Raw genomic sequence first — 24,805 nt, forward strand, 5'->3', positions numbered from 1 at the left:
TTCGTCTTCTTGTCTGGCAAAATCCAGTTCAGTTTGTGAATATCTGTGTGGGAAGATTGAACCTCCAATTAAAAGTTCATTGTTGGCGCAAAATCAAACCAATTGTTCTCCGTTGTCATTTGCTTCTCCACACCCATGCTTTCCCATTGTTCTTGGGGTTAGGCTATTGTCACTCCCAACTTTACCATTGATGTCCCCCATCATGATTAACATATCATGCTTAGGGACACATGCGACCACAGACTATAGTTAGTCAAAGCAATCCTCTTTGATGTCTGGGTCAGCGTCGTTAGGTGGAGCATAACATTGTAAGATGGCTAACTTAACAATGTCTTGCATAGAAGTGTGCATGCAACAATCAAGGACTAATAGAGGCTCCCATTTAATCAAGGTGTTCGCCCACTTGTTTTGAATAATTAAGGCTACACCATGGGTATGGGATGATTCCTGGCCTAAATACAGGATTACTATTCCCTTGTTTTGGGAAAATCGCCCAGAATCAGCCCATCTACACTTGCTTATTCCAAGCAAATCTAGCTGGTATCTTTTCAACTCTATGATGACCTGTGCATTCTTTCATTGTTCTGACATTCCATGTTCTGATCTTCATCGTTTTTTTTTTTTTTTTTTTGATCCAATCAATCTTTCACGCATCTGGTTTGCTGACAGCTTTGGCCAGTTATGGTCATACCGCCACTGGACTGGTTCAAATCCACATTGGACGTTTCAGTAGTTGGTAGAGATATTCTATCAGTCACTATAACAGTTACTTTTTCTATGATAGGGTTGTTAACCTTATGCAAAACCCCCAACTTGGAGGACCACTTGCTATGCATTTATGGTGCAGGGACGGACAACTCCCTGAGGGCCAACATTAGGGAAGAAACCACCAAATAAAAGAAAGTTCAGCCTTTTACAGAATAACTTTACGAGCATTTTTTGTTTGTATTTATATTTGTATTTCCAATTAAGTCAAAGCTGCTCTTCTTAGTCGTTTGTAAACCAAGAGGTTATGTTGGTGATGGCTTGGGGATCCTAATGCTATTGAAAAAGTTGTACATAACAATGCATGTAAAATTTATCTTAAAAAATATTTCAAAACATGAAGGCAGCAGAGTGGTATAATGGTAAGTTTCCAGATTTGTAACCCAAAAGTTGCCAGTTTGATTTCCACGTGAGCCACTGCAGTTGTACCCTCGGGCAGGGTATATAGCCTGAATTGTCATAGTAAGCAGCTGAATAAATGGATAATGCATAGAAGCTGTAAGTGATTGCAAAAATGAAATATTATGTCATATTGTAGAATATTTTAAGTTAAATCAAACTGTTCTACTGTATATGGAAATGACACTATTTGTAGTATGTCGTGTGTTTTGACAAATATAAATCAGCATGCATACCATATATACCAAAATATGAATTTGACCATACTGCATACTAAGAAAAGAAACCAGACAAAAAACTAACCCTTTGTTATAAAAGATTAAAGTGAAAGCAACATTACTTACCTCAAATGAATGCAGCACTGGTCTTGTTAAGTCACTCTTACCAGCTGTGAAATTAATATAGCTGGTTGTGTCATCCAGGCTTGAATTGAAAAAATCAGAATAAGTCATTTAAAATACAAAATAATTATTTTGTGATTGCTATAAATGGTCATATAGAAAGAGACTACAGTATTCAACCCTATGAAATTTTTACTGATCCACAATGAAATGCAAGTGTTAATTTCCCGTTACAAATATAATTTTGCAAATTCACCAAAAGTTGAAAGGATAAAAAAAAAAATTCAGATCTTAAAATTCTTTTGAAAAAAATGACATGCATTTATAGATAGAAAATAGGTAAAGGAAGATACTGCATGATGTTGATAATGCTGTAAATTAACACCTACATTATGGCGTTTAATGCAGATTGTTAAAATAATTAATTTTCATTTCAATCATTAAAATAAAAATAGATGTCCTTTTCAAAGGTGCCCTCAAGAACAGACATATCTATATTAAAATCAATGAAATGAAAGATGGAAAGTATTGAACACATGGGGGAAGGCACATAAATTTATGTTTTTTATACCCATATATAGAGAAATCTATGCCCTTAATGGAAATTAAACCTTAATTTATGATGGTTGCCAACTGAAACATGCAGCATAGCTGCAAGGCATATGTATTTTCCAGCTTCGAAGTGACAATGATTCATTTTAAATGTGCAAATTAGTGACAGAATACAGCATGGAGTGGATCGAGAGCACTTACCCCTTGATCAGCATGTAAATGTTGTATTTTACACTAATGTTGTCCATTTTGAAATATTCACTGCCACTGTGCAGCTCATTCCCACTGAAATTGTTTGAAATGCAGAGTTAGTGCACTTTAGACACAGATTACAGGGGCACTACAACATATGTGCAATAAGCCAGAGGAGAGTATGAATAAAAATGGCTCAGTTAAACACTACACTATTGAGAAAGGAGCTTGCACATCTGCAGAGAGGGCCGCAATGCAGAGAAACAGGGAGGCTTAAAAAGTGCATTACCTTGTGGCATTGGCAGTGAACGTCACACTTCTGTCATAGTGACTGTTTCCATCTATTCCAAAAGAAATTATAAAGAAGGCCTGATAACAAGAAAAACAGAAGATGTACAGGGAAAATGAGAGGTATAAAATTGCTCTATGATTACAAAAACTGAGGCACATTACACTGTGTTTTAGAATAATGAAAAAATTCAGATCTGCCTCAAGGGACAGGAATGAGAAACATCATGGACTTGCATTGTTTTTGTGTGTATTCTACAGGTTTTTAATCACTTCATGTCATATGATGAGGAACATCTGGCTTTTCCCATCAAGTGAGTTAATTGCAAGGTGATGTAGTTCCCTGATGGCTTTAAAGCCAAGAGCTGTATTATGTTGTACTGCTCCTGTGTTCCTAAAACAATGGCTCCAATTCCATCTCTGAAAAGAATTCCAGTTTTAACACAGGCGGTTTTAGTCTCATACTTTTATTACATAGCAATGCTGAACTGTTTACACTGGAAACCACTACTACTTTAAAAACTCCACCTGAGGGGAAAGACTATGACTTCCTTTGCAATCAAAAATTTGCAAAAACTGGACTGGAAAACCATCCAACTTGTCAAAGGACTAACTGGAAAATGTGCTGTAGTATTGCTTTTAGAAAGTGTTTTAAAAGTTTTTAAGGTGGCCACCCTGTTCTGGAGCGGGGAAACTCACGCGGGTGTTGCTTCTGAAAATGGGCCTGTTGATGAAGCAGACGCTCTTTCCTGGGGTGGTTCGGTCCTCGCTGTCTGAGGCACTGCACTGCACTGTGGTTCTCTGGGAGGGATCCTGGGGGAACAGCCGGAGTCAGCATGTACTCCTAAAACGTGTGTACTTTGCCTCCTTTTCTCTCCTTCCCACCTGCATAATCTCTTAGATCCATTTTATCCCCTCCTCTCTCACCTGCACCACGGTAACCCTCCTGTATGACAGGCCTGCCGGGTAGGTGAAATTGACGTGGGTACTGTAGGAGTTTTCCCCTCTGTTCTCCACGAATACTGTCACATTTAACACCAGTGCTATGCCAACCTGCATCTCTGATGCTCTATAAATAGAGGAAAAGGGGGGGCGGGAGGGAGGTCAGGGACTGAGCAGTTATTGCATATGTGATTCTGATTATACTAATGGTAAGAATTACAATAAAAAATGATATTCAGCAGTATAAATTCCCTTAGCCATCTTTCTACCTAAAGCACACCTCTGATATAACACAGACAGACAGAAAGTTACAATACATAATAACTAATACTGATCAAGGGGTTATAAGCATTAAATCTGAATTCTGACAATATTCTTACCCGGAGAAATTGAAATCCACTTTGAGGTCATCAATACACTTGTTATCTGTCCCACAGTCTCTCTCAAAGTCTAACTAAGGGAGATAGCAGAAAATTAATTAACAATTTCAGCTCCAACTCTTTGTAAGGGCTATGGAGTATATAGCTAAAAATACTTCTGATTTTGTAAGAAAAAAAAAAAAAAAAGACGATTTGTTCAATCAAGGAACATGAAAAATGCTTGACAAAATGTGCATAGGTGTCAAGGTGTCAGTGTAACATTTCTTTCATATGAATGAACCATACACTCAATTATAGGGACATGATGTTAATTTTATATTATTTCAAAATGTATGGTTGAGGTTAATGTGTTATTTTCTGTCACTTTAGCAAATGATAGCATGCCAATAACGAAGCTGAAATTCAAATTTAATTGAGAGAGAGCTCACTGGGTGGTATGTAGTTGTAGATTGTTGGTCAAGGACTGGGGCAAGACCGTATTGATCCTCAGAAGCCAGACCATCAAAATGGAACTTTATTTCATTGGACAGGGGATTCAAAGCATCTTCTGGGCACTCCTAAGAGACAGAGCAGAGAGATGCACATTCTGAGCCTTGCCACTCACCTTCCATTATATACCTAAAGGAGGAAAACATCTAGACTCTATTTTTATATTGGTAAAGGAATATGAGGAAGAATGCGGACTTACAGCAATGAAAAACTTTTCTTCATCACAATGCTGTTGCTGTTTAATTAGGATGACTTTCTCTTGTGTGCGATTGTTGGAGGAGAAGTGGGCACGAAAGCGAGATCGAGTGGCATCCAGAGTGAGAGCATAAGAAATCTGTGCTTTCACGGCTATGACAGACAACAGAAGAGGAAGGGTTTCAATATATTTAATAGCTTAATAATGACAGCCTGATATAATCACTGCGAATGATGAATTAGAAGCACATATTCAGGTGGATATGGACAGTGAAATATAGATCAAGTGCAGCACCTATTTTGTCCCGAGTGAGTTTTTGCATAGTGAAACAGACAGTGGCCGTAATGGGGATCTTGGTACATTCAGAGTTGCTGGTGGGGATTTTGCTTGGGCTGTAGGACACTGTCAAGCCCACTGACACCACTGGTCTGGACCTATATAGACAAGGATAAAAGCAAGAATAGCAACAATAACAACCATGATTTCTAGCGCTGGAATAATACACATCTCTGGATTAGAACTGAATATGGTGCATGAACATGTTCTAAAAGAATACTCTAGGTCTGTAGCAATTATTTTTAATAAAGACTTTTGCAAGGTAAGTAAATTGAAAGGCAATACTGTGACTCTGACATATATACAGTTTTGGTTTTAAGAGATTTTTGCACTGTTGCTTTAAGTGCACAGATTGGACGATTCTGAGAGACATACTGAATAAATATGTGTTTGGAAACTTTGACTTGTGAGGATGTCAGAGTTGGGTGTAAAATTTGCCATACATTTGTTTGTCAAGGATGATTACAAACTCTTTTTAATTCAAACTCAATTTTAAATCAGTAACTGCACAGTACCACACAAGAAGAAGTTAAAACAGGTTGGTAACTGTGCACTCCATCATGTAATTAGATTGCAGAAATATTGCATTATGAGCACAAGAGAGTACAAAAGAGAATCATGATCCCTGTCACCTTTTCCTCACTACACACATCATTAGAGATATCACCTGATCCAAATAATGACTAACCAAATGAAGAATTAATTAAAAAGTTCTTGACACTATCAATTACAACAAAGGGAGTAAGACACTGAATTTGTTTCCACAATTAAAACTAGAAAAAAAATGCATCTGGTATAGAAGAAAAACACCAGTACACAAGGGGTAAATTGGGGGAACCTGTCACAATTAAAATAATTCTGGGATATCACATTGTAACACAATCGCACACAATTATCTCATCATATATATTATTTGAGGTAGGGTGATGGTAAGGGCAGGAGGCAGGAATAAAAAACTAAATACATGCCATATATAAAATATAGAAAAACATTGTATTACTTTAAAAATACAAAACATGAATACATAAATATATCTGTGTACATCTGATGTCCATATATCCCTAAGCTCTAGTCTGTATGTTACCAAATTACGCTTTTCATAAGTGTCTTGCTGTGTGCATGTTTCAGTTTTGACTGTGAGCTTCAGTTAAATATGTTGACACTGTGATACCTGAGAAGAAGAACCTCCCCTTTGGAGCCCACTGCTATATCTGGAAGTCTGTCTCCACTTTGGTCCAGAGAGCCACTGACAGACTGACCAAAGTACTGCAGTCCTTTTTTTATGGAGGAGCTTTGGATTCTCTGCATGAAGCCAGAGAAAAATGGAAGTGTTGGAAGAGTGCAGAAACAGGGAGGAAACAGGGAAAATGCATGTGATGCCAAACAAATACTGTAAATGTTTTACAGCGACCATCAATCAATTAATGCTGGTATCTACAAGTATCTGTCCATAATAGTAAAGTGTTCATTCAAATGCAAACTTATTGTGCTACTTTTATATGTTTTACTGAGGCTTATTCAAGATCGGGGCATTGCCCAAGGCTACAGTATCAGCTTCCCACCTGGGAATCCAGTCCACAGTCTTCATATTACTAGCAATGTTCCTTAGCATTACACCAAACCGCTGCCCACCTCTTCTCTCTCACCTGAGAGTAAATTGAGTTGACTCCTCTCCTATTGCCACTGAAGATGTACAGGCTGCCTTGGCCATTACCCTCCAAGGGGGCGCCCACAGCTACATCAGAAATCCCATCTCCATTCAGGTCAGCAAGAGCCGACACACATGACCCAAATTTCCCCCTCTCCCCTGGCTCCCCCACCAGGGCATCTTGTGTGCATGAAACAGATGGCTAGAAAAAAGCAATTAGAGGAAAACAAAACAATTAATTTTAAATCACCTTGTTGCATAAACTAAGCAATTCAAAAGAGTGCATAGCCTCTGTAGGCGGACACTAAAGAGTGAAGAGAGCACACACACAATGAGTATAGAGACATAGATCAAATTGCATACACTGCAGCAGAGACAAGGAGCACATGTGATCATTACCCCATTTTCGAAGGTACAAACAATGACTTTGCCTTCTGTGTCTTTCTGCGTGTCTCTGTACATAGGAGCAGCAATGAGCAGCAAATCAGTTTCGGAGTCTGAATTCAAATCCACTGTACACACCTCTGCTCCAAAGTATGAACCAATCTGACAGAGAGAGAAATAGGTGTAGGATAAACAATGGTAGCATTTTACAAATCCAAAAGAACTTCACACCTTCCTGAGGACAACATATTTGTAAACACTTAGACCAACTGTTGTATAGTGTATTAACTCACTTTTCATGTCAAGTATTATTGTCACAGTGTACCAATTAAACAGTAAGCTATAGTGTAAGTCACTTATGACATATTGAACTATTAACATGAAATGATATTGTGAAGTCTAAATTACATCTTAAAAAATACACACATAAAAATGAACATTATAAATGGTAAAATTAGCAACAGACCTGTTCGCCATCTATTTCAAATTGTTTGCCACTTGAAAAGAAAACAACCACTTTCCCGATATGTTTATATCTTGGGGCTCCCAAAATATGTGTCTCTTTATCTGTCAACTCAGCAATAGCCATTGAAAATCCTGAAGAAACAAAAGGTTAAAAAGGAATTCAAAATAATTCAGACAAGAAAGAATAAATTTATTCAACATCCATGGTAGAAGAGGAATTACAAAATACTGATATATAATATAGGATTATTATACTGTTCATTTGTGTGTGTGTGTGTGTGTGTGTAAGGGCTCAGGCAAGGACTCAGTCGCAGACCAAGAGAGCTTCAGGTTCCAGGCGGGTTTATTAATGACGGCAGGCAAGTTGCGCAACAAAAGCAGGCAGGGTCGAAAACCGGAAGGCAGTCCGTGGACAAAAGCAGGGTTGGTAACAGAAGCAGGCAGGGTCAGGAACCGGGCAGGCAAACGATCAGGCAACGGGACAAAACGGCAGGCAAAAAACAAAGACGAAGGGCAGGCAGAGTCAAACACGGAGAAATCAGACATCCAAAAAACTGCGGGAACGAAACAGGTACGAAACACACTGCAACGAACTGGCAAACAAGACAGGAACAAGCAGGGTAGAAATAAGGCTGGGCTGATGAGGAGATGGGATGCAGGTGAGCAGGCAGGCAGGTGAAGGTAATGGGACAATCAGGTGGGCGGGGACCAGGCGGGGAGCGGGGCGGGGCTGGAACACAAGGAAAAACAAAAAGCACATGGACAGGGAAAAACAAAAACACCACAGCTAGGGGGGCGGAGCCCTGACAGTGTGTGTGTAAATAATGAAATATCTGTGTGATATTTCATTTAAAAATACTAAAACTCAAAATGAATTAAGGTTTATGGTGTTTAGATTTATGTAAGTTTCTGAAAATATTTTTACTTAATATATTTTATATATATATATATATATATATATATATATATATATATATATATATATATAAATATTTTATCTAATATTTTTTAAGAAATACAGAAAACTGAAATATGCTGTTTGCATAAGTATTCAACCCCTGTGCTCTGGAAGCTCTAAGTTCATACAGATGAAAAAAAATTGCCCTAATGAGGATGCTATTGCTTTACCATCGGTGTCTACCTGAGAATCGTTAACGTAACTGTCACATTTTCCAGATAGAAAGCGTGTTTAAGTGTTTAAGTATCATTGCTCAGGCTGTGAATCTGAAGGAAATGTGTTAAAATGACACACCTCTTCAGACTCTACCTGGACTGACCCAGCACACAATTGCTGCCCCCCAATCAGTGCTGTCGTAAATTGCTGTGCTTTTTAAATTGTGCTTTTTAAATTGTTTCTTGTTGCTGCCTTTACCCTGACGCTTATTGCGCCGTTTGAAGTTGTTGAAGTTTGCTGTTTGAAAGTGTATCATATTAGTTGCCCTATAGGCTGTAATTGTACAAATCTGATAGTACTGTGTCCTCAAACAGACCTTTCTCTCAGCTGAGAACTGTCTCATTGTGGAACTGTACACATCCTGTCCCCGTACTGTCGCTATACTTGCTGTATGCACTTTTGTAAGTCGCTTTGGATAAAAGCATCTGCTAAATAAATAAATGTAAATGTAAATGTAAGAAGGAGACTTGTGAGAGAAGCCACAAAGAGGCCCAAAATCACCTAGAAGGAGCAGAGTTCAGTGTACAGAGTCCGGATTTCAGTGGTTCAGAGTAGAGTAAAGGTCCACCAGTCATCAATATCAAGAGCTCTGTGTAAAAGCTCTAAGAGGGTGGCAAGACAGAAGCCATTACTCAAAAAGAGACATCTCAAAGGATGTCTGCAGCTTGCCAGAAAGTATGAGAGTGACCCAGCTAAGACGTGGGAAATGTTTTCTGGTCAGATGAGACCAAGATGGAGCTTTCTTGCCAAATTTAAAGTACTATATGTTGCACAAACCTAACACTGCCCATACCTCACAAAGCACAATTGCTACAGTGGGATATCGCTATGGTGTGGGAAGTATCAAAGTCTTTATCACAATCCTATTGAGAATCTGTGGCACTACTTGACAATTTCATTCCATAAGTGTCTTCCAACCAACGGGAACAACCCGGCGCAAATGTACCAAGAAGAATGGCCAAACATCACTCCCCAACAGTGTGCAAAGCTGGTGGATACTTACTCCAAAAGACTTAAAACTGTTAATGCAGGACAAAGTGGTTCTACCAAATGCTAAGGTGTGGGGGTTGAATACTTATGCAAACAGCATATATCTCAGCTTTTTATTTTTCTTAAAAATATTTTCTAACATAAAACCCAATGCCTTAACATTTTCAGTTTTCTTAAATTAAAATATCAATATCAGTGTAGTGCTTCTAATATTGTTAACTCCATATGGCTTTTCGCTTGTGTTGTATTGTGCGTCACTTGTAAGTCACTTTGGATAAAAGCATCTGCCAAATGAATTAATGTAAATGTAATCAATGTATCATTTGTAAATCAGTAAAAAGTCAGTATTTGTCACAGATCTGAATACTCTTGTAATGCACTGTATATATACATAAATGAGAAAGTTTTGTATATTTTATGTACCTCTGAAAAATTGATAAAGCCATCAATTTTATCATTTAAAATATGTATTTTAAATTAAAAGATGTACATTCTGAATACTGAATATGTACTACATTGCTAGTGGGGTGAAAAAACAATAGTTGTTGTACCTTATTTTTACTATTCAATTCTAAATGAGCCATTAACAAATACACTATGAATACATTTTTGGAGGAAGACTGCCATACCCAAATAACTGTCTGATTCATTTTTGCTGCTGCTGTCAAAAGCAGGACTCCCTCTGTTTGACGGAAATTTCTGGTAACCTCCTTGCCAGTTTTTTGCCCCCACTGTACCCATCAGAATCTCCCCCTAAACATAGTCAAAAAAGCAGAGCAGTCAGAAAACTTGCACAGGCAAATACAATAAGCTACATTTTAAATGAGTGTTGCAGCATGACCACATCAGACAAACAGTGTCCTTATAGGATGTTTGTGTACCGAGGACAACAAAGCTGAACTAAATCCTTCCTGAGCCAACTCCATATCAAATGATTCACCAGTCTGGGTACCTGTGAAAGAAGGATAAATGGACATCAGCACAGATGTTCTGCATATTAATGTGAAATTCGTACATTTACAGGTGAGCAGTCAACCTTCCTGTTTAATTATTATGGATTATAAAGATGGAGGAGAGGGCGAACCTCCTAGAATAAACATGCATCACAGCGAACTGGAAAAGAACACATTGGAAATGGGGGCAGGAGGACAGAGGGAATGTGAAATACAACAGAAACAAGAACAATGATGTGAAACATCCACTGAAGCAGAAATTAAGAATGCAATACTAAATGACAAAAAGAAGCCTGACCAGACCAACCAAAGAAAACCAACAGAAAAATATAAAGTGTATTGGTAAAGGCAGATCAAAACCACCATACCCTCAATAGCAAAAATGTTCTTTTGCAGGTCTTCCCTGAGTTTATCGAGTGCTTGGAAATTCCTTACAGAAAACAAATGCTTCTCAGTAGGTGTAGAGGCTATAATTTCCAGCTCTCGTCTTCCCCTGGAAGAGGGGTTAAATGCCGTGCCCACCTGAGGGAATTCCACAGATGGTGACCAGCAGATTTAGATGACATTAGAACACATTTCCACTGCAACACTATCAACACTACAAGATCGAAAAAAAAAAATCGAAACATCAAAAAAAAATTAAGAGACAGACCAACAAGAACAGAGAATCATATTCACAAATGATCCATTGTGGTTGTAAAAATAACAATGTGTAAACAACAGAAATAGATACTGTATTAATCAAAACTATTAACAATTAGAATATTGTGTTATCCTCCACTTTTGGTTGTATTCAAACATATGCAAACTGTGATACAGCTAGATTACGTACCCCTATAGCATATCGAATGATTCCTTTTGACTGAGCTTCTTCAATGACGGTATGCAGAGGAGTGCGGTCTCCTTCAGTCACCCCATCAGTGATGACCAACAAGACTTTTTTGGCTTTTGGTCGTGCTCCACGTTGAACCACAAAGAGTTCATGGCTGCAAATTGGAGCACGATTAAAATAAAGCATAGATCTAATTATAATTATACAGGGACTTACTAAAATCAATTGCAGGTGAAGACACAAGCATTGCATACATTTTACAACTTGAGCAATGATTTATATCTTTAATTTTATTTTGGGCACTTTCATTATCAAACCAATTAAACTGAAACAGAACAAGGCCATTGGATTTTTGCATTACATGCACTGTTTTGAAAAATCACTACATTTTAAAACGCTCCTATTCCAAAGGCAGATCAAATCATGAAATGCTTTTAATTAATTGATTTTTCTTACTAATTATTCTGACACCTGTATGGATCAGTCACATTTTGACACATTTTTCCTGGTCACTAAAGCTGCTGTTGGAGGGTGGTTGGCAGTGGTTAATGTAAATCATCTCTCTTTAATAAAGCATGTAGCTAAGTAAACATACTGTATTTTAAGTCTCTGTCATCAAAAAAATGTCATTTGAAAATAGCACATTGAACACATTTTTCATTTTGTATCTGAAACGAAATTTCAAAACAGCTTCCTAACATAGAAATGTACTGAGCAGAACTGGGGGATCTCAAACTGTGCGTGGCACCAGGTGGTTATTTCGACACTCCTAATAATTCTTCCACACTTGAGAACAAAAAGAAAAACCCAGTTCTGTTTGGAGCACTGGTCCTTTCCAGAAGATTTTAGAACCATGAGAACCATACAGTGCATCTCACTTTCCTCAAAACATCTTTCACAGTGAAATATTGTCACATGTGGCTTTTTAAAACTATTTTCCACATGAAGCAATTTCATTGTGGAAGACAATTACCAAAATATAACAGCTGATGGGGTTTGCATTGGCATTTGTAATACATAAACCAAGATTCAGAACACAAGAGTCACTTTCTCCTCCCCCTACAGACATATGGGCATGTGCACCAGCATATGTGCCAGACCATCATCTGTTGCCCCTCAAGGTCTACACTGCAGTTCACACTTACACGACTTTCCAGATTGCTGTTGGAGTGTACGTTCCTCCTCCCTGTTGTTTTATATTATCTATCAGATGCTTCCAGTTGTTACCATTCTGGTTGAACTCATTGAAGTCGAAATGGATTGTAAATCGGCTAGAATACTGCATGACTGCAAACTGAAATAGAATGAAAATGGAGATAGAAGCCATGATACACATTGTGCCATTGATTTATCAACAGGTATAAAAAGACGCATTTTACGCTTAACAGGTTTCCTGTAAAAAGATTCTAACCTAATACCTAATGTATGTTGTATTGTTCTGCGTATGAGATACTTACATTCAAGAATTGAGAAGCAGTTTTGACACACTGTAAACTCCCAAAGATTCTCATCCCTTATTCCTCCAAAACTATGTTAATAGCATAGTTATTAACCATGTTAATAATTAATTCCGCGTCTAAAGTGTATTTTTTGGAAATTTGTCACCCCCCAGATCATCTGTATTGTTTTACTCAAAATCGCTGGTTGCTCAGAAACATAAAACCTGTTGTGTTCTTCCTAAACTGGACACATGAATATTTTGACATTGATGGCTTTGACAATTATTCCTCTAGGGTGTACCCCTCTAGGGTCCTTGAAATTCCACTCATAGGTACATTTTTTTGATGCAGCTCAGCCCTGCTCAGACATTTTCATACTTTTAAAGGTTTTAAACAGGCATATTTACATGCAAGAGGGTTGAAATTAGTTGAGTAGCTATCCTAATTTGTCAGCTTAGGTGTTGCGTTACACACATATGTAGAATTTCTGCCTTTTTTACACTAAGGCTGTTTTGTTATATTTTGGATTAAGTAACAATATCTATGTATAGTCAAATGAATGTGCTATAGCCAAAAAACATTTTCTTGCCATGCACCATGTGTATATAATACATGATTTTCAGGAAATCAATGATTGATAGTGACCAAGAAAATTAGTTACTGAAACACCTCAGCTGTGCTTGCAATGAAAGGTCTCTAACAGAATTACATGACTCGGAATATCTGTACATATAGAAACATAGCATGCCAACATTATTGTATGTGGCTGATCCAATAATCAGACATTGCTTTGTTTGGTATGAAATTAAAATGTTTCATTTTCTGCAGTTGCAAGCACATGCATAATTTTGTAACCAATTTGGCAGCACTAAAATGATGTTAAACCATCATAGTTTATATTTACTTCAAAACAAAGTGTATTAAAAGTGTATTAATGTACCAAAGAAAAATGGGCAAATTCATTTACTTAAGCTAAATTATAAAATTATTAGTTTGAGAGCCCCACTCAGCTGCAGCACGTATTGTTTCTATAAAGATTTTTTAATGAAAAGAAGTCCTGCTTACCCAACTGTTGCGCCCTTTGAATTGCTCAATCATCTTCATTATAAATGATTTCATTTTTCCAAAGTCATCCCAGCGGACACTGCCTGAACCATCCATTAAAAACACAATATCTGTACCTCCTGGACAATCTGGACGGAAAAAAAGGATTGAGAAAGAGAGAGTCAGCATCTAGCATCTAGAATTGTTAGTATCTAACAATTACAAGATAGATTCAATGTAACAGTGCAAATCCCATCTCCGCGTGATTTAAATTACTGTATTGACTTTGTTCTGTTCAGCCTGAATGTCAACTACACTAAGTCAAATGCAGGAGAAAAAGACTTGCTCAGCAAAGATAACGCTCTCTATCTACCAGCAGAGTTTGCCAGTTTGTTACAAAACCCACACACTGAATACCTGACAAATCAAGATAAATCGTCTAACCAAATAAATGTATTCACCACTGAAAAGTAGTGCTGTAATCTCATTTTAGATTGTTCCCATTTTAAATATGCTAATGAGGCATCATGAAATGACTGACAAACTATGTATTTCTTGGTTAAAATGGTTTAATGCACTTGCGTCTCTACCAGTTATCTTGTACCTTGTCTGGCCAACTATTGATACTTGGGCATGCAGCACTTCTAATATTGTGACCTTCTAATATTGCTACTTCTTCAGTGCACGGCAGAATACTGCAAATATTCACCATTCAGTGTACTCTCCAATTGTATTTGAGGCTTTTACAGCAGAAGGAGTCATTTTGAAAAGATTTTGGACATCAGCCATTGCATCCATTTTGTATGATTTTGGTTGGTACACATTTGTTTTAACAATATTTGTCATACCCTTGGAGGAGGAAAAAAAAACATTTCATTTAAAACAAAAGGTCATTTTAACTGTACTAATTCATTATATTTATTTATTACTGCATGAATTGCTATCTTGTGAGGGAGGAAAAAGCCCTAGGAAAGCAGTAAAAAGCCGCCATGTCTGCAATAATGGTAACACCCACTTTTTATTGAACCTAGTGTGTCATATGCATCTATTAATTCTTACCATGTATATCTCTGTTCTGAATATGCTTAACAAAGCTAAAGGTAGACACCACATTTTGAAAAAGTGTACTGACGCAATCTCCCTAAACCAACTCATTGGTCATTGCTCTTATTAATCCATAGCAATGATGAAAGGAACTTGTCTGCTCACTTCATTATTGTGACATATTTATAGAAACATGTGAAAACCAGTGTTCGTTTATTATATTGCATGATACTTTTGACTCAAATCTCACTTATGTGAAAATTGGATCTAGATGTTAAAAATGTGAGAAAAAAAATCCCCCATGTATTTGTCTTGCTTCTCTCTTTTTCTTTACCTTCAAGATTTGGAGGTAGTCCATCAATGAGACCGAAACGTTCGCTGAGCTGAAAGCACATCCCATTGTAGGTAGTGATAGATGGACACTGTCTGGGTATGGTGGGTCCACAAACCTGTGAAAATGTAGAGAGAGGAGGCTTGTAAGAATTCCAGCTTGTTAAATTCCATAATAGATACTTTCCAATCAATTGTGGCACGGTGAACGGACTAAATGGTGATCACAGTGCACAAGAAGCCGATATAGAATAAAGACTAGACCTCTTGAGACCTGGAACCAGGCCCAGACCTAGAGTGCTTAGACCACATCCAAGAGCAGCCAGTGCATGGCAAGACTGAGACCAAGGGCTGATACTATACTGACTATACCATAGACAGTAAAAAAAAAAATCAATAATTAAGATTTTAAGAAGTTTTATTCTAGTGCTCTTTTTAACATAAATGTCCTCACATGTGACAATGGAAGAGTTTTGTGTTTGTCAGCAAAACAATAAGGCCAAAAAAGATTTTAAAAATATTAAAAGTTTGTCACTTGCTACAGCAAAGATCAAAGAGACTCATTTTATTAAAAACTGGAGATCCAAAGATCTGTTTGAGGTTGTTTATTGGTGAATTCAGTGAAACTGTAGTGAAGTAGATGTAATGGTTGAAAGCTGTTAGAGCCTGGCTGGCAATGTTGGCGTACCAATAGAGGCGAACTAGGCAATTGCGTTGCAGCCATTAAGTTTGTCAGCTCCCCTGGAAAGCCTCTACTGGATGCAATACATTGCTCCTCAGTAATTTTAATGGTTACCAGCTCACCAACTTAGATATCTGTCTAGCTCAGTACAAATGGCATCTATAATGACACAACTGCATTTAATAAACCTGTTTCTGTATTTGAAAGATAAAGGAGACGATGAGTCCGGCCATGATCATTGATAATTTTCTATGATAGTTACTGTATAGTTACTATAGGAGTCTATAATGATTGTTGGTAGCAGGTCCTTTTGTAAGACTTTTGTAGTTGGAAGTATGGATACTGTTGTGGAGATGCGAATATGTCAGACTACAAAATAAATTTGGCTATAATGACCTCACAATGGCCCAATATGATTTCCTCTGCTTATTAAAGTTGAGATGCCAAAATGATGTCAATGATCATCAGCTGTGCCATGATTACAACTGCTTCTCTGTACAACACCAAATAGCAATCTAGCTAGCTTGGAATCAGCTAGAAGGAAAAGTCAAACACTAAAATGAGTGACTATTAATTTGCCATGCATTTAATGCTTGAAACAAGTTTTTACTAAATTAAATTTAGTAAAATTTATTGCGACATGATGGACCAACATCATTTACACAAAGATAGGTGAGAAGAGTTTAATACACTAGTATCAAAGGGATCTCGACCTGGAAGCAACCATGGTTTTCTCCCAACCAGAACTGATTTGATGTAAAATGTGGTTTGCAATTCAAACCCAATCGCCTTAATAATGCCAATTTTGTCTCTCAGGATTAAGAGAACAATCAAGCAAAAGCATTAACTTTGTAATTGGCTATGTTGTCTTGAGAAGAAGGAATTATGCTGTAAAAATAACACAAACAGATCAATTTAAACTTCAAATTAATAATGCTGGGCTATGATACAGCATTAAATAAAAGATAAATAGTTGATCATAACTTGTATTCTCCAAATTCTCTTCCTGTGTACCTTATGGACTTTTGGCACACGTGGCAAAGTTTATTCCAGTACATAAATAACATCTAAAGAAGATATGTCATAGGCACTGGCTGAAATCAGATTCAACTTCTGTTGTGTGCCCAATAATCATTCAGAAGTTACAATGAATTAGTAATAGCCAGTTACTGAATGTAAATGTTCACAAGATGAACACACATATAGTTTTATAACTATAGACTTACCAATGTTTTTGATGACTTTGGATCTTTTGACATTGACAATCCAAGAGACATGTTTACTCCATGATCGGGCACTGTATTAAAAACAAGATTTCTTACTTTACAATGACAATATACCTGTTTGCATAACATAAAACATGAGAAAACATCCCCTGAAGAACATGATAAAATCCATCTCATGCTGATTTGCAACATGTAACAGATATCTTCCTCTCCGCCCAAGAACAGTGCAGAAAAATGCAATAATTTAATAAAAACTTAATTGCTGTCAGTGTGAATTAAAACATCACCAAGGGTTACTTTACTCTTGTAACAGTGAGCAGGAAGGACCCACATGCAGAGATAACTCAAAGAACACAGGAGGAGGACAAAAAACAAAGAATATTTACTAAAACAGGCAAGCATTGGCACAGAACACAGGCAAGATCAAGACTGAGCAAGGAACATCACAACAGGCAGGGTTTGAATGCAGCAAACAATCAAGACTAATTACAAACATGTGTGAACAATCAGACAATGATTAGACATACACAGTGCAAACACAAACAGGAAGTAAAGTCCCTCTGGTGGATGTTCAAGGAAGCAGCAGGTGACTGGGAGATAGGCGCCTATCTCTGTCATGAGGACGCCTGCTGGTCTTTGCAGGAAGCCGTCCCTGAAACGCTCACAACTCTATCTGGAAGATGGGGAAAGCTTGCTTTCTCTTTTGAAAAAGGAATCATTACATTAGATTATTGTCATTTAGCATACACTCTTATCCAGACCAACTTACACAGTGCATCTAATAAAGTTACATGAAAAGTTGCACAAACAGGACACCAAACAGGCCAAACATAGTGCTGCTATCACACACACACTGTAAATTTTACAGATTTTTCCTGTATTTCAGAAATACATGGAAATGTCATAAAATTACAAAAATAGACTGTGAGCTTACCTGTCTAATGAAAATTTTGTAACCGTGAATTAACATAACATATCCATATTTTTAAGGGAGAATGTAGGTTTTTTTTACGTCAAAACATTGTTAAAATACAATTTCAATCTTAACATAATTTCACAAATATTTACTTTTTTTAGAACAGATGAAAGTAAGTTAAGTTGCTAGCTAGCTAGCTAGCAAACGGTACTTAAGATCAGAAGTCAATATCTTGGCTTGCAGTACGAATGCTAAAATTTGTTCAGAAGAGACATGCTGAAGCTGGATTGGATTGATAGCTAGCTAGCAAAGTGCGTGAAAGCCAAATTAACTAACTACCTAGCTACTTGCACAGTCAGCTGAAAAGTACAAATACCACCTTACAAACACAAATCAGCTAGCTAGCCACAATACAAACAAAACAAGAAACGTAACTAGCTAGCCACTAGCATATTCTGCTGAGAAATACAAATGTCACCTTGCAAACAAACACATAGCTAGCAACAATTAAAAAAAAAAGAGTAAACCGTTAAATACACAATATTATATGTACAATTATTATATTATACTTGATATTGCAGCATGTTGGGGGTATGGGCGGAGTTTTCCAGCATGATGGACTGTTGTTTATCCCACCGTGAATGTGACTGTGTTCGACTTTGATGTATTTCCCTCCTACCGAGCTAGTGTGTGGGTTACCAACATGGTGTGTTGCCAACATGGAAGATTGGTTGTTGAAAAGTGCAACAGCAGCATCATTATTCCAATGAGGTCTTTATTTGCCACAATATGATCCAACATTAACAGTTTGTTGTTGCATTTATACACTCTTCTTATCATTTTACAACACTATTTTGACATTTTTTAAAAGGTAGGGCCTAAGTCAAATTTTTATGGGTAGCATTAGCATGAAAGTTTATTACAATAAATATTGATTAAATATGCAAGGTTTTTACCTAAAATTATGTAATAATACAGAAGTTAAAATGGTACAGCTTTGTAATTTTAAGTGTCATTATTTGTATCATTGCAGCATTAGTACATTTTTTTGCATAGTTTATGTTTTTAAAAGAGGAAATATCTTTATTTAAACAAATTTCATGTAAAATTAATATGACAAACTGTATTTTAATTATAGAAAATTACTGTATTTTTATGAGTTGGTTAATTTCTGTTATGTTACAGAATTTTATTGGCGCCCCAGCTGCCAGAATATTTCCCTTTTTTTTAAGGTTATTTTTTTTTACAATGCATGTGTGCCAGGATTGACAGCAACATGTCCTTTATATGCATTTGACTTTAAACCAATACCATTCCAAATATAATGCTGACACATACTACACGTTGCAAGCAAGTCTTAACGTAATTGCACATAACAGAGACAATAGATCATGCTTGGGCAGGGGGGTTGAGGTGTAGCCTTAACAGGTGATTCTTCAATCTGCGACAGAGGATGGCCAGTGTTTCAGCTGTTCTGATGGGAAACTTGTTTAACCACATAAGGGCCAAAACAGACAGAGGGTGTGACAGGAGGTGAGGTTACGAGAAAACAGCCAAGCACCCTGAAGAAGCTGAGCGCAGCGGTCTGGCTGGTGTGTGGGGTCAGGTGATCCACTAAAGATAAGAGGGAACCATTCCCTTGCACCGCTCAAGAGACTAACACAAGCATTTTGAAGCAGGTATGAGCTGTCACTGGTTGCCAGTGAAGGGAGATCAGGAAGGGAGAGTTGTGAAAGAAGGATATTGTGAACTAACTGAGCAAGAGCATTTTGTATAAGCTGCAGAAATTTGATCGCACTGCAGGGAGGGAAACAAGGAGGAAGTTGCAGTAGTTTAAGCAGGAGGGAAGCAGCGCTTGTTCTAGGAATTGGGTTAGTAGGAGTAGGTGGTGAGGAGGGGGCAAATTCTTCTGATGTTGTAAAGGAAGAGTATGCAGGTCCTGCTGACTAACACCAACATGTGTAACACCTGCTGACTTGTGTGGAGAGTTGTTGTCCAAGTCGCAGGTCCCATTAGTGAGACATCTCATTATTTATCACTTAAGTTAATTTCACCATATACACTCGGCACAATCCTTTCTTACTATCAGCAAATCTGCCTTTTGGTCTTACTACATTTTCAAGTTGTTTCTTACCTTGTATTGATATTTGAGAGCATGTTGAAGATCCAACGCTGCAGTCATAAACGGTCCCTTTCCTGTTTTGAGTGTAGTAATTTAAAGGAGCACTAACAAGTAACCTGGGAATGAAAGAACGACAAGAGAGACGGACAGACAGAGAGAATACGTGTGATCAGATCCAGCCATCAGAGCACCACCCACCCCCAATCCCCCATAGTGCTCACACCTTTCTCTCACCTGTCTGCCTTTGTCTGTATCACCCTGTACCCAAAAGCAGTCGCAGGATTGATGAAGGATTTCCAAGCAACAGGATCGACATTGAAAGTCACAGCTGGCTGAGACACTGAGTGACAAAGAGGGAGAAAAATGGTTAATAGAGTACACAAATACATTGTTATTGTTGTTGTAATTATTATTATGTCATTTAACAAATGCAACTATCCAGATTGGCTTACAAATAATGAGATACACAATTACAATACAATAGCAACAGAAGAGTAGTAGAATATATATAATTATACCAATAACCGATTGTTCATGTGAGGAAAAAACAATTAATAGGCAAGAATTTTCTTGGAGTTCAGAGTAAAACAAGGTGGTGAACAATATATACAAAGGGATAAAACATTTTATTGAAATATACACTCAAAGTAAATCAATCAAATCAATTTGCTCTAGTATGTTCAGAGGTGTGTGAAATCAAAGGCTTGTGTCTGTGGCAATAAAATTGTACCCCAAGACTGTGCCATGGGATGGTTAGAAAAATAATTCTTTCATGAACTGATAAACATCTTATGTTTCTTTATTCTTAAGCTTGTTTGTGTACACTCAAGCATAATAAAAATCATAAAAGTATGTTTAAGTAGGTTTTTCTTCCAGAGTATCCAGAAGTGAGAGATCTTCCTGACATGTCATCATCATCACAATGATCAATTTTTTTGTTTGTATATACAGTAATGTCATAACATATAAATCTCTATACAGTTTCATATACTAAATACAAACATCATTACTGTTCACATATTTCTATTTATTTCCACTGTATTCATTACCAGATGCCAGACAACTCTGATCATAACAGTGCATCAAATATGCTATGGAAGAGGCAGCATTGAGGTGGTGGATTGATCCACTGGCTGTATGCAATGAATTGCAAATACTATTTAAAAAACCAATTGTACCAGGTCACAGAGATGCTATATGGCCAATTCTTTGCATAATAATTAAATTAGGCCCTAAGACTTAATATGTGATAAGGTATACCATCATTTAAATTTTATGACACTGATAGCCGTTCAGATAACACGTCATCATCAGAAACCGTCATCCATACAACTGTCACCCACATTTACACAACTCGTGTTCAGACAAAACATGCAAACTATGGCAGTTCATCCTGAGTAATGAACATAAAAGCCTGGAAAAGGGTACAACTCATTTTTTTAAAAATTTGTAACTACCACCCAGCTAGTTGTGTAATACATTGCACCATGTTCATACTGATGAGACAACTGCATGCAGTGATAAAAAAAAAAAAAAAACACTAAGGCAATCATTTCCAAACAGAAGTGGTTACTGGAATTTCAATACAGTAACTGCTGGCTGCTTGTGTTACTTTTGTTTTTTTTTTTTTTTTTGAAAACTTGAGGCACAAATCAACATCATGATAATAAAGAGCCCAACCTGGCAGAGTCTGTAATGCCATAGTAATGAAAGAGCTAAAGGAATTACATGCCAAGATAGAGGAAATGCAATCTCATCTTTCCATCTAATAGTACCATATAGCAACTTGTTAGGCATTAATGAGTTCCTTCAATGATGTCAGTTGGGATTCTGTCTCTTCTTGATTTGGTGTGGTACACTATGACTGTTGCTGAAAATGAGTATATAGGAGGATTGCATTCATTGTTCTTCAGTGTTCCTGTGTGAGGGCAGAGGACATTGCAGTGAGGGACACTGAAAGAATTTCGTTGTCATGCTGAAAAGAGAGGGGAAATAGAGGAAAAAAAATATGTTTTGTTTGAAGACTTAAGCTAAGAATTTAGATATTTGTCAGTCAAATAAGAAAAAAAACGTCAAAGCATAAATTTCCATTTTTTAAAATTAATTTTAAATTATCGTCTTAAGGATCACATCATTCTGTCATTTGTATAATCAAAGAGGATAGATGCCTCTTCAGAATATGCTGTAAATGCACAATGAGTTCTTCAGACTGTAAAGCACATGAAAAGTTACTGGAACTATCGTGGTCCTATGTTTCCCAGCACAAGAGGAGCATGGTTATAATTCTAAATTTCATTTGATAGATATTTTGATCTATTGGTTACTATGCTCTCATAATTGCAACACTGCAGATTCACAAAGTGATAGGATTAGAGTAATCAACCTCCCCCCCCATCACTTCACCTTAAAAGGACATGGATAGGGTTTGTTTCATAAATAGGGGAGTGTCTAGGTCTATCATTTTTTCTGTCTTCCTCTTAATCTTTTTCACATGAATTGCTTATTCTTACTCTGTGGGTGTTGTAGCAGAGATATATATCATTAATATCTGGGAGCCCCTGTTCTCACATTCTAATAAGGCATTATGCTTTCTCTGGACGTTCAGATGTCTGATTCACATTCTCATGTGTTTCCATTTATACTTTCTGTAACTCTTTCCACAGAGGTTTGGAGAAGTGTGGTCAAGAAGTGTAACAGTTTTACAGAAATTCAGCACACATTTCCTGACTCACAGAACTGTGACTAACATATGAAGCCTTATGATCTAAAACTCATTTCAACAGTCATAGAAACATAGTAGCAGCTCTGTATTTGTTCAGGTTTTTATACTTTATAACAGTTTACCACAGTTTACTTTCACAAAAAACAAGAGCTATTATCCATGAGCCACTAAGTGCAACATGTTTAGCATGGACGTTTTCATCTAAGTCATAATTTAAAACATTTGAGGTCATGAAGCCTTACATTTCCATTGAAAACTAATTGAAATACTGCTGGGAGAACATAATTTTACTTTTCTATCCTAGTGCTGTCCTGACACATATACACACTGAAACCTTGCCTCTGCACCTGAGACATGTACTCCTACACATGCACACATTTATTTGTATTGGTAATCTTATCCCATAAACTTTAAGCATTAACACATACACAGATGTGCATTAATGTGTGCATTCACAAAACTATTGTAAAGTTCTGTTTTACATTTAGTTAGACAACTGTAGCCCATATATATTTTGTGTTAATGTTAATGTTTACACTAATCAAATCTACATAACTTTCTGTTATTTGAAGTATAGCAGTTGAAACTGAGCTTTGGTTAATTTGGGAGATTAACACTTTTAAGACTTTGCACTGTACTTAATGTCATTCATTTTCCTTTTGAAGGGATCATAATCATTCACTTTGTTCTCTGCAATTTAAAAATACAAAAAACTTTTAGCTCTTTAGTTTAGTTCTTTGAGACCCTCAAACCGAGAGTAGTAGGAATATACATGTTTAGAATAACATTAAACATGGACAGATTTAGTTTGAAAACAACTATATTTAATAATTCAGTTGAAGGAAACCTTACCTGTATACAGACACAAAGTGAGGGTCAATATCCAATCCATTCTGTTTCAGTCATAAAGACAGAGAGGGAGGAGGCAGGATGGATGAAGAGAATGAAATGGCAGGGTTATGTGGTGTTGAAATCTTATAGGAGCTCAGATAGCAAAGAAGGAAGTACACAAAATCAGAGGGAGTAACAACAGAAAGGAAATACAGTGCAGAAATAATGGTTTGTATGTGTATTTGGGGAGATAGGATGGGAGGTTGTTAGCAGACAGAGAAAGATGAGAGTCAGACATCCTTTTATGGGTTTTCATTTAATCCAGGTAAGAATAATATATTCTGATGAGGATTATATCATTGCATATAATATTTGTCCTATGTGTAATATAATATTTGGCCTCTATACTTAAGGAATATTTTGACAGTTGTCCTGCTGCCTATGTTATATTACATTACATTCATCAAGTCATAGAAGTAGGATTCATAAAGGGAAGTCTTAGCAGACTTCACACTTGAAGAGAAGACAGTGAACCAGAAGTGTAGATACACACATAATTTAAGGTGTGTTACAGTTTTAGTCTCATATGATGACAAAAATAAAATGGCTCAATTTTTTTTTTTTGTTACTTGGCTACAGATGTGTGGTATTTGCATTCCGATTGTTTTTGCACTCTTCAAAGCTTTACCTTATACGCTTGTAACTTGTGTATTCAGTTTTCCACCGCACCTCAACAACATCTGAAGAACCACACCAACAGCTGATGTTAATCTTTTGTTCTGCATTTTAAGCAGTGTGTGGAAATTACCAGAAGCTTGCACTTCACAATATCCTTGTGAAAGCGGGGAAGCTAACCCTCTGTCTACATTTTGTGCTCTTTAAAGGAGTTTTACTAAAACATGTGTGCCATACAAGGGAGTAGGGGAGTATGAACAGAGGGAGAAAAAATACAGATAATAAAGAAAATAAAGGGGAGCGGACAAGTTTAGCTAAGTGCCATTGGTCCTACATAACAAGTACTTTCCTATACAGGAGTATGTTAGATAAAGTAAAGATAAAATACCAGATAACATTTTACAGAGGATGTGGGGAGTGCAGTGATGAGCAAGCTTATAAATACTCC

At 36.9% G+C, this 24,805-nt stretch overlaps 1 protein-coding gene across 1 annotated transcript in view; it reads right to left on the reverse strand.

Annotated features, from left to right (window-relative positions):
* Positions 1 to 23,780, reverse strand: part of LOC118782934 (integrin alpha-M-like) — a 28,316-nt gene extending 4,536 nt beyond the window's left edge. The window contains exons 1-24 of the mRNA XM_036536600.1: positions 23,704 to 23,780; positions 20,364 to 20,469; positions 20,142 to 20,245; positions 17,092 to 17,162; positions 15,188 to 15,302; positions 13,831 to 13,958; positions 12,472 to 12,620; positions 11,327 to 11,480; positions 10,863 to 11,016; positions 10,423 to 10,493; positions 10,171 to 10,294; positions 7,379 to 7,509; positions 6,928 to 7,074; positions 6,527 to 6,730; positions 6,052 to 6,182; positions 4,839 to 4,978; positions 4,548 to 4,696; positions 4,288 to 4,416; positions 3,860 to 3,933; positions 3,465 to 3,606; positions 3,237 to 3,350; positions 2,539 to 2,618; positions 2,259 to 2,342; positions 1,509 to 1,587 (exon numbers count right to left, since the gene is read on the reverse strand). Coding sequence (XP_036392493.1) covers positions 1,509 to 1,587; positions 2,259 to 2,342; positions 2,539 to 2,618; positions 3,237 to 3,350; positions 3,465 to 3,606; positions 3,860 to 3,933; positions 4,288 to 4,416; positions 4,548 to 4,696; positions 4,839 to 4,978; positions 6,052 to 6,182; positions 6,527 to 6,730; positions 6,928 to 7,074; positions 7,379 to 7,509; positions 10,171 to 10,294; positions 10,423 to 10,493; positions 10,863 to 11,016; positions 11,327 to 11,480; positions 12,472 to 12,620; positions 13,831 to 13,958; positions 15,188 to 15,302; positions 17,092 to 17,162; positions 20,142 to 20,245; positions 20,364 to 20,469; positions 23,704 to 23,743 — 2,820 coding nt within the window. The 5' untranslated portion in view covers positions 23,744 to 23,780. The remainder of the gene's footprint in view (positions 1 to 1,508; positions 1,588 to 2,258; positions 2,343 to 2,538; positions 2,619 to 3,236; positions 3,351 to 3,464; positions 3,607 to 3,859; positions 3,934 to 4,287; positions 4,417 to 4,547; positions 4,697 to 4,838; positions 4,979 to 6,051; positions 6,183 to 6,526; positions 6,731 to 6,927; positions 7,075 to 7,378; positions 7,510 to 10,170; positions 10,295 to 10,422; positions 10,494 to 10,862; positions 11,017 to 11,326; positions 11,481 to 12,471; positions 12,621 to 13,830; positions 13,959 to 15,187; positions 15,303 to 17,091; positions 17,163 to 20,141; positions 20,246 to 20,363; positions 20,470 to 23,703) is intronic.
* Between the last annotated feature and the right edge of the window lie 1,025 nt (positions 23,781 to 24,805).

This window comes from Megalops cyprinoides, chromosome 1, assembly GCF_013368585.1.
Source record: "Megalops cyprinoides isolate fMegCyp1 chromosome 1, fMegCyp1.pri, whole genome shotgun sequence".
Lineage (NCBI taxonomy): Eukaryota > Metazoa > Chordata > Actinopteri > Elopiformes > Megalopidae > Megalops > Megalops cyprinoides.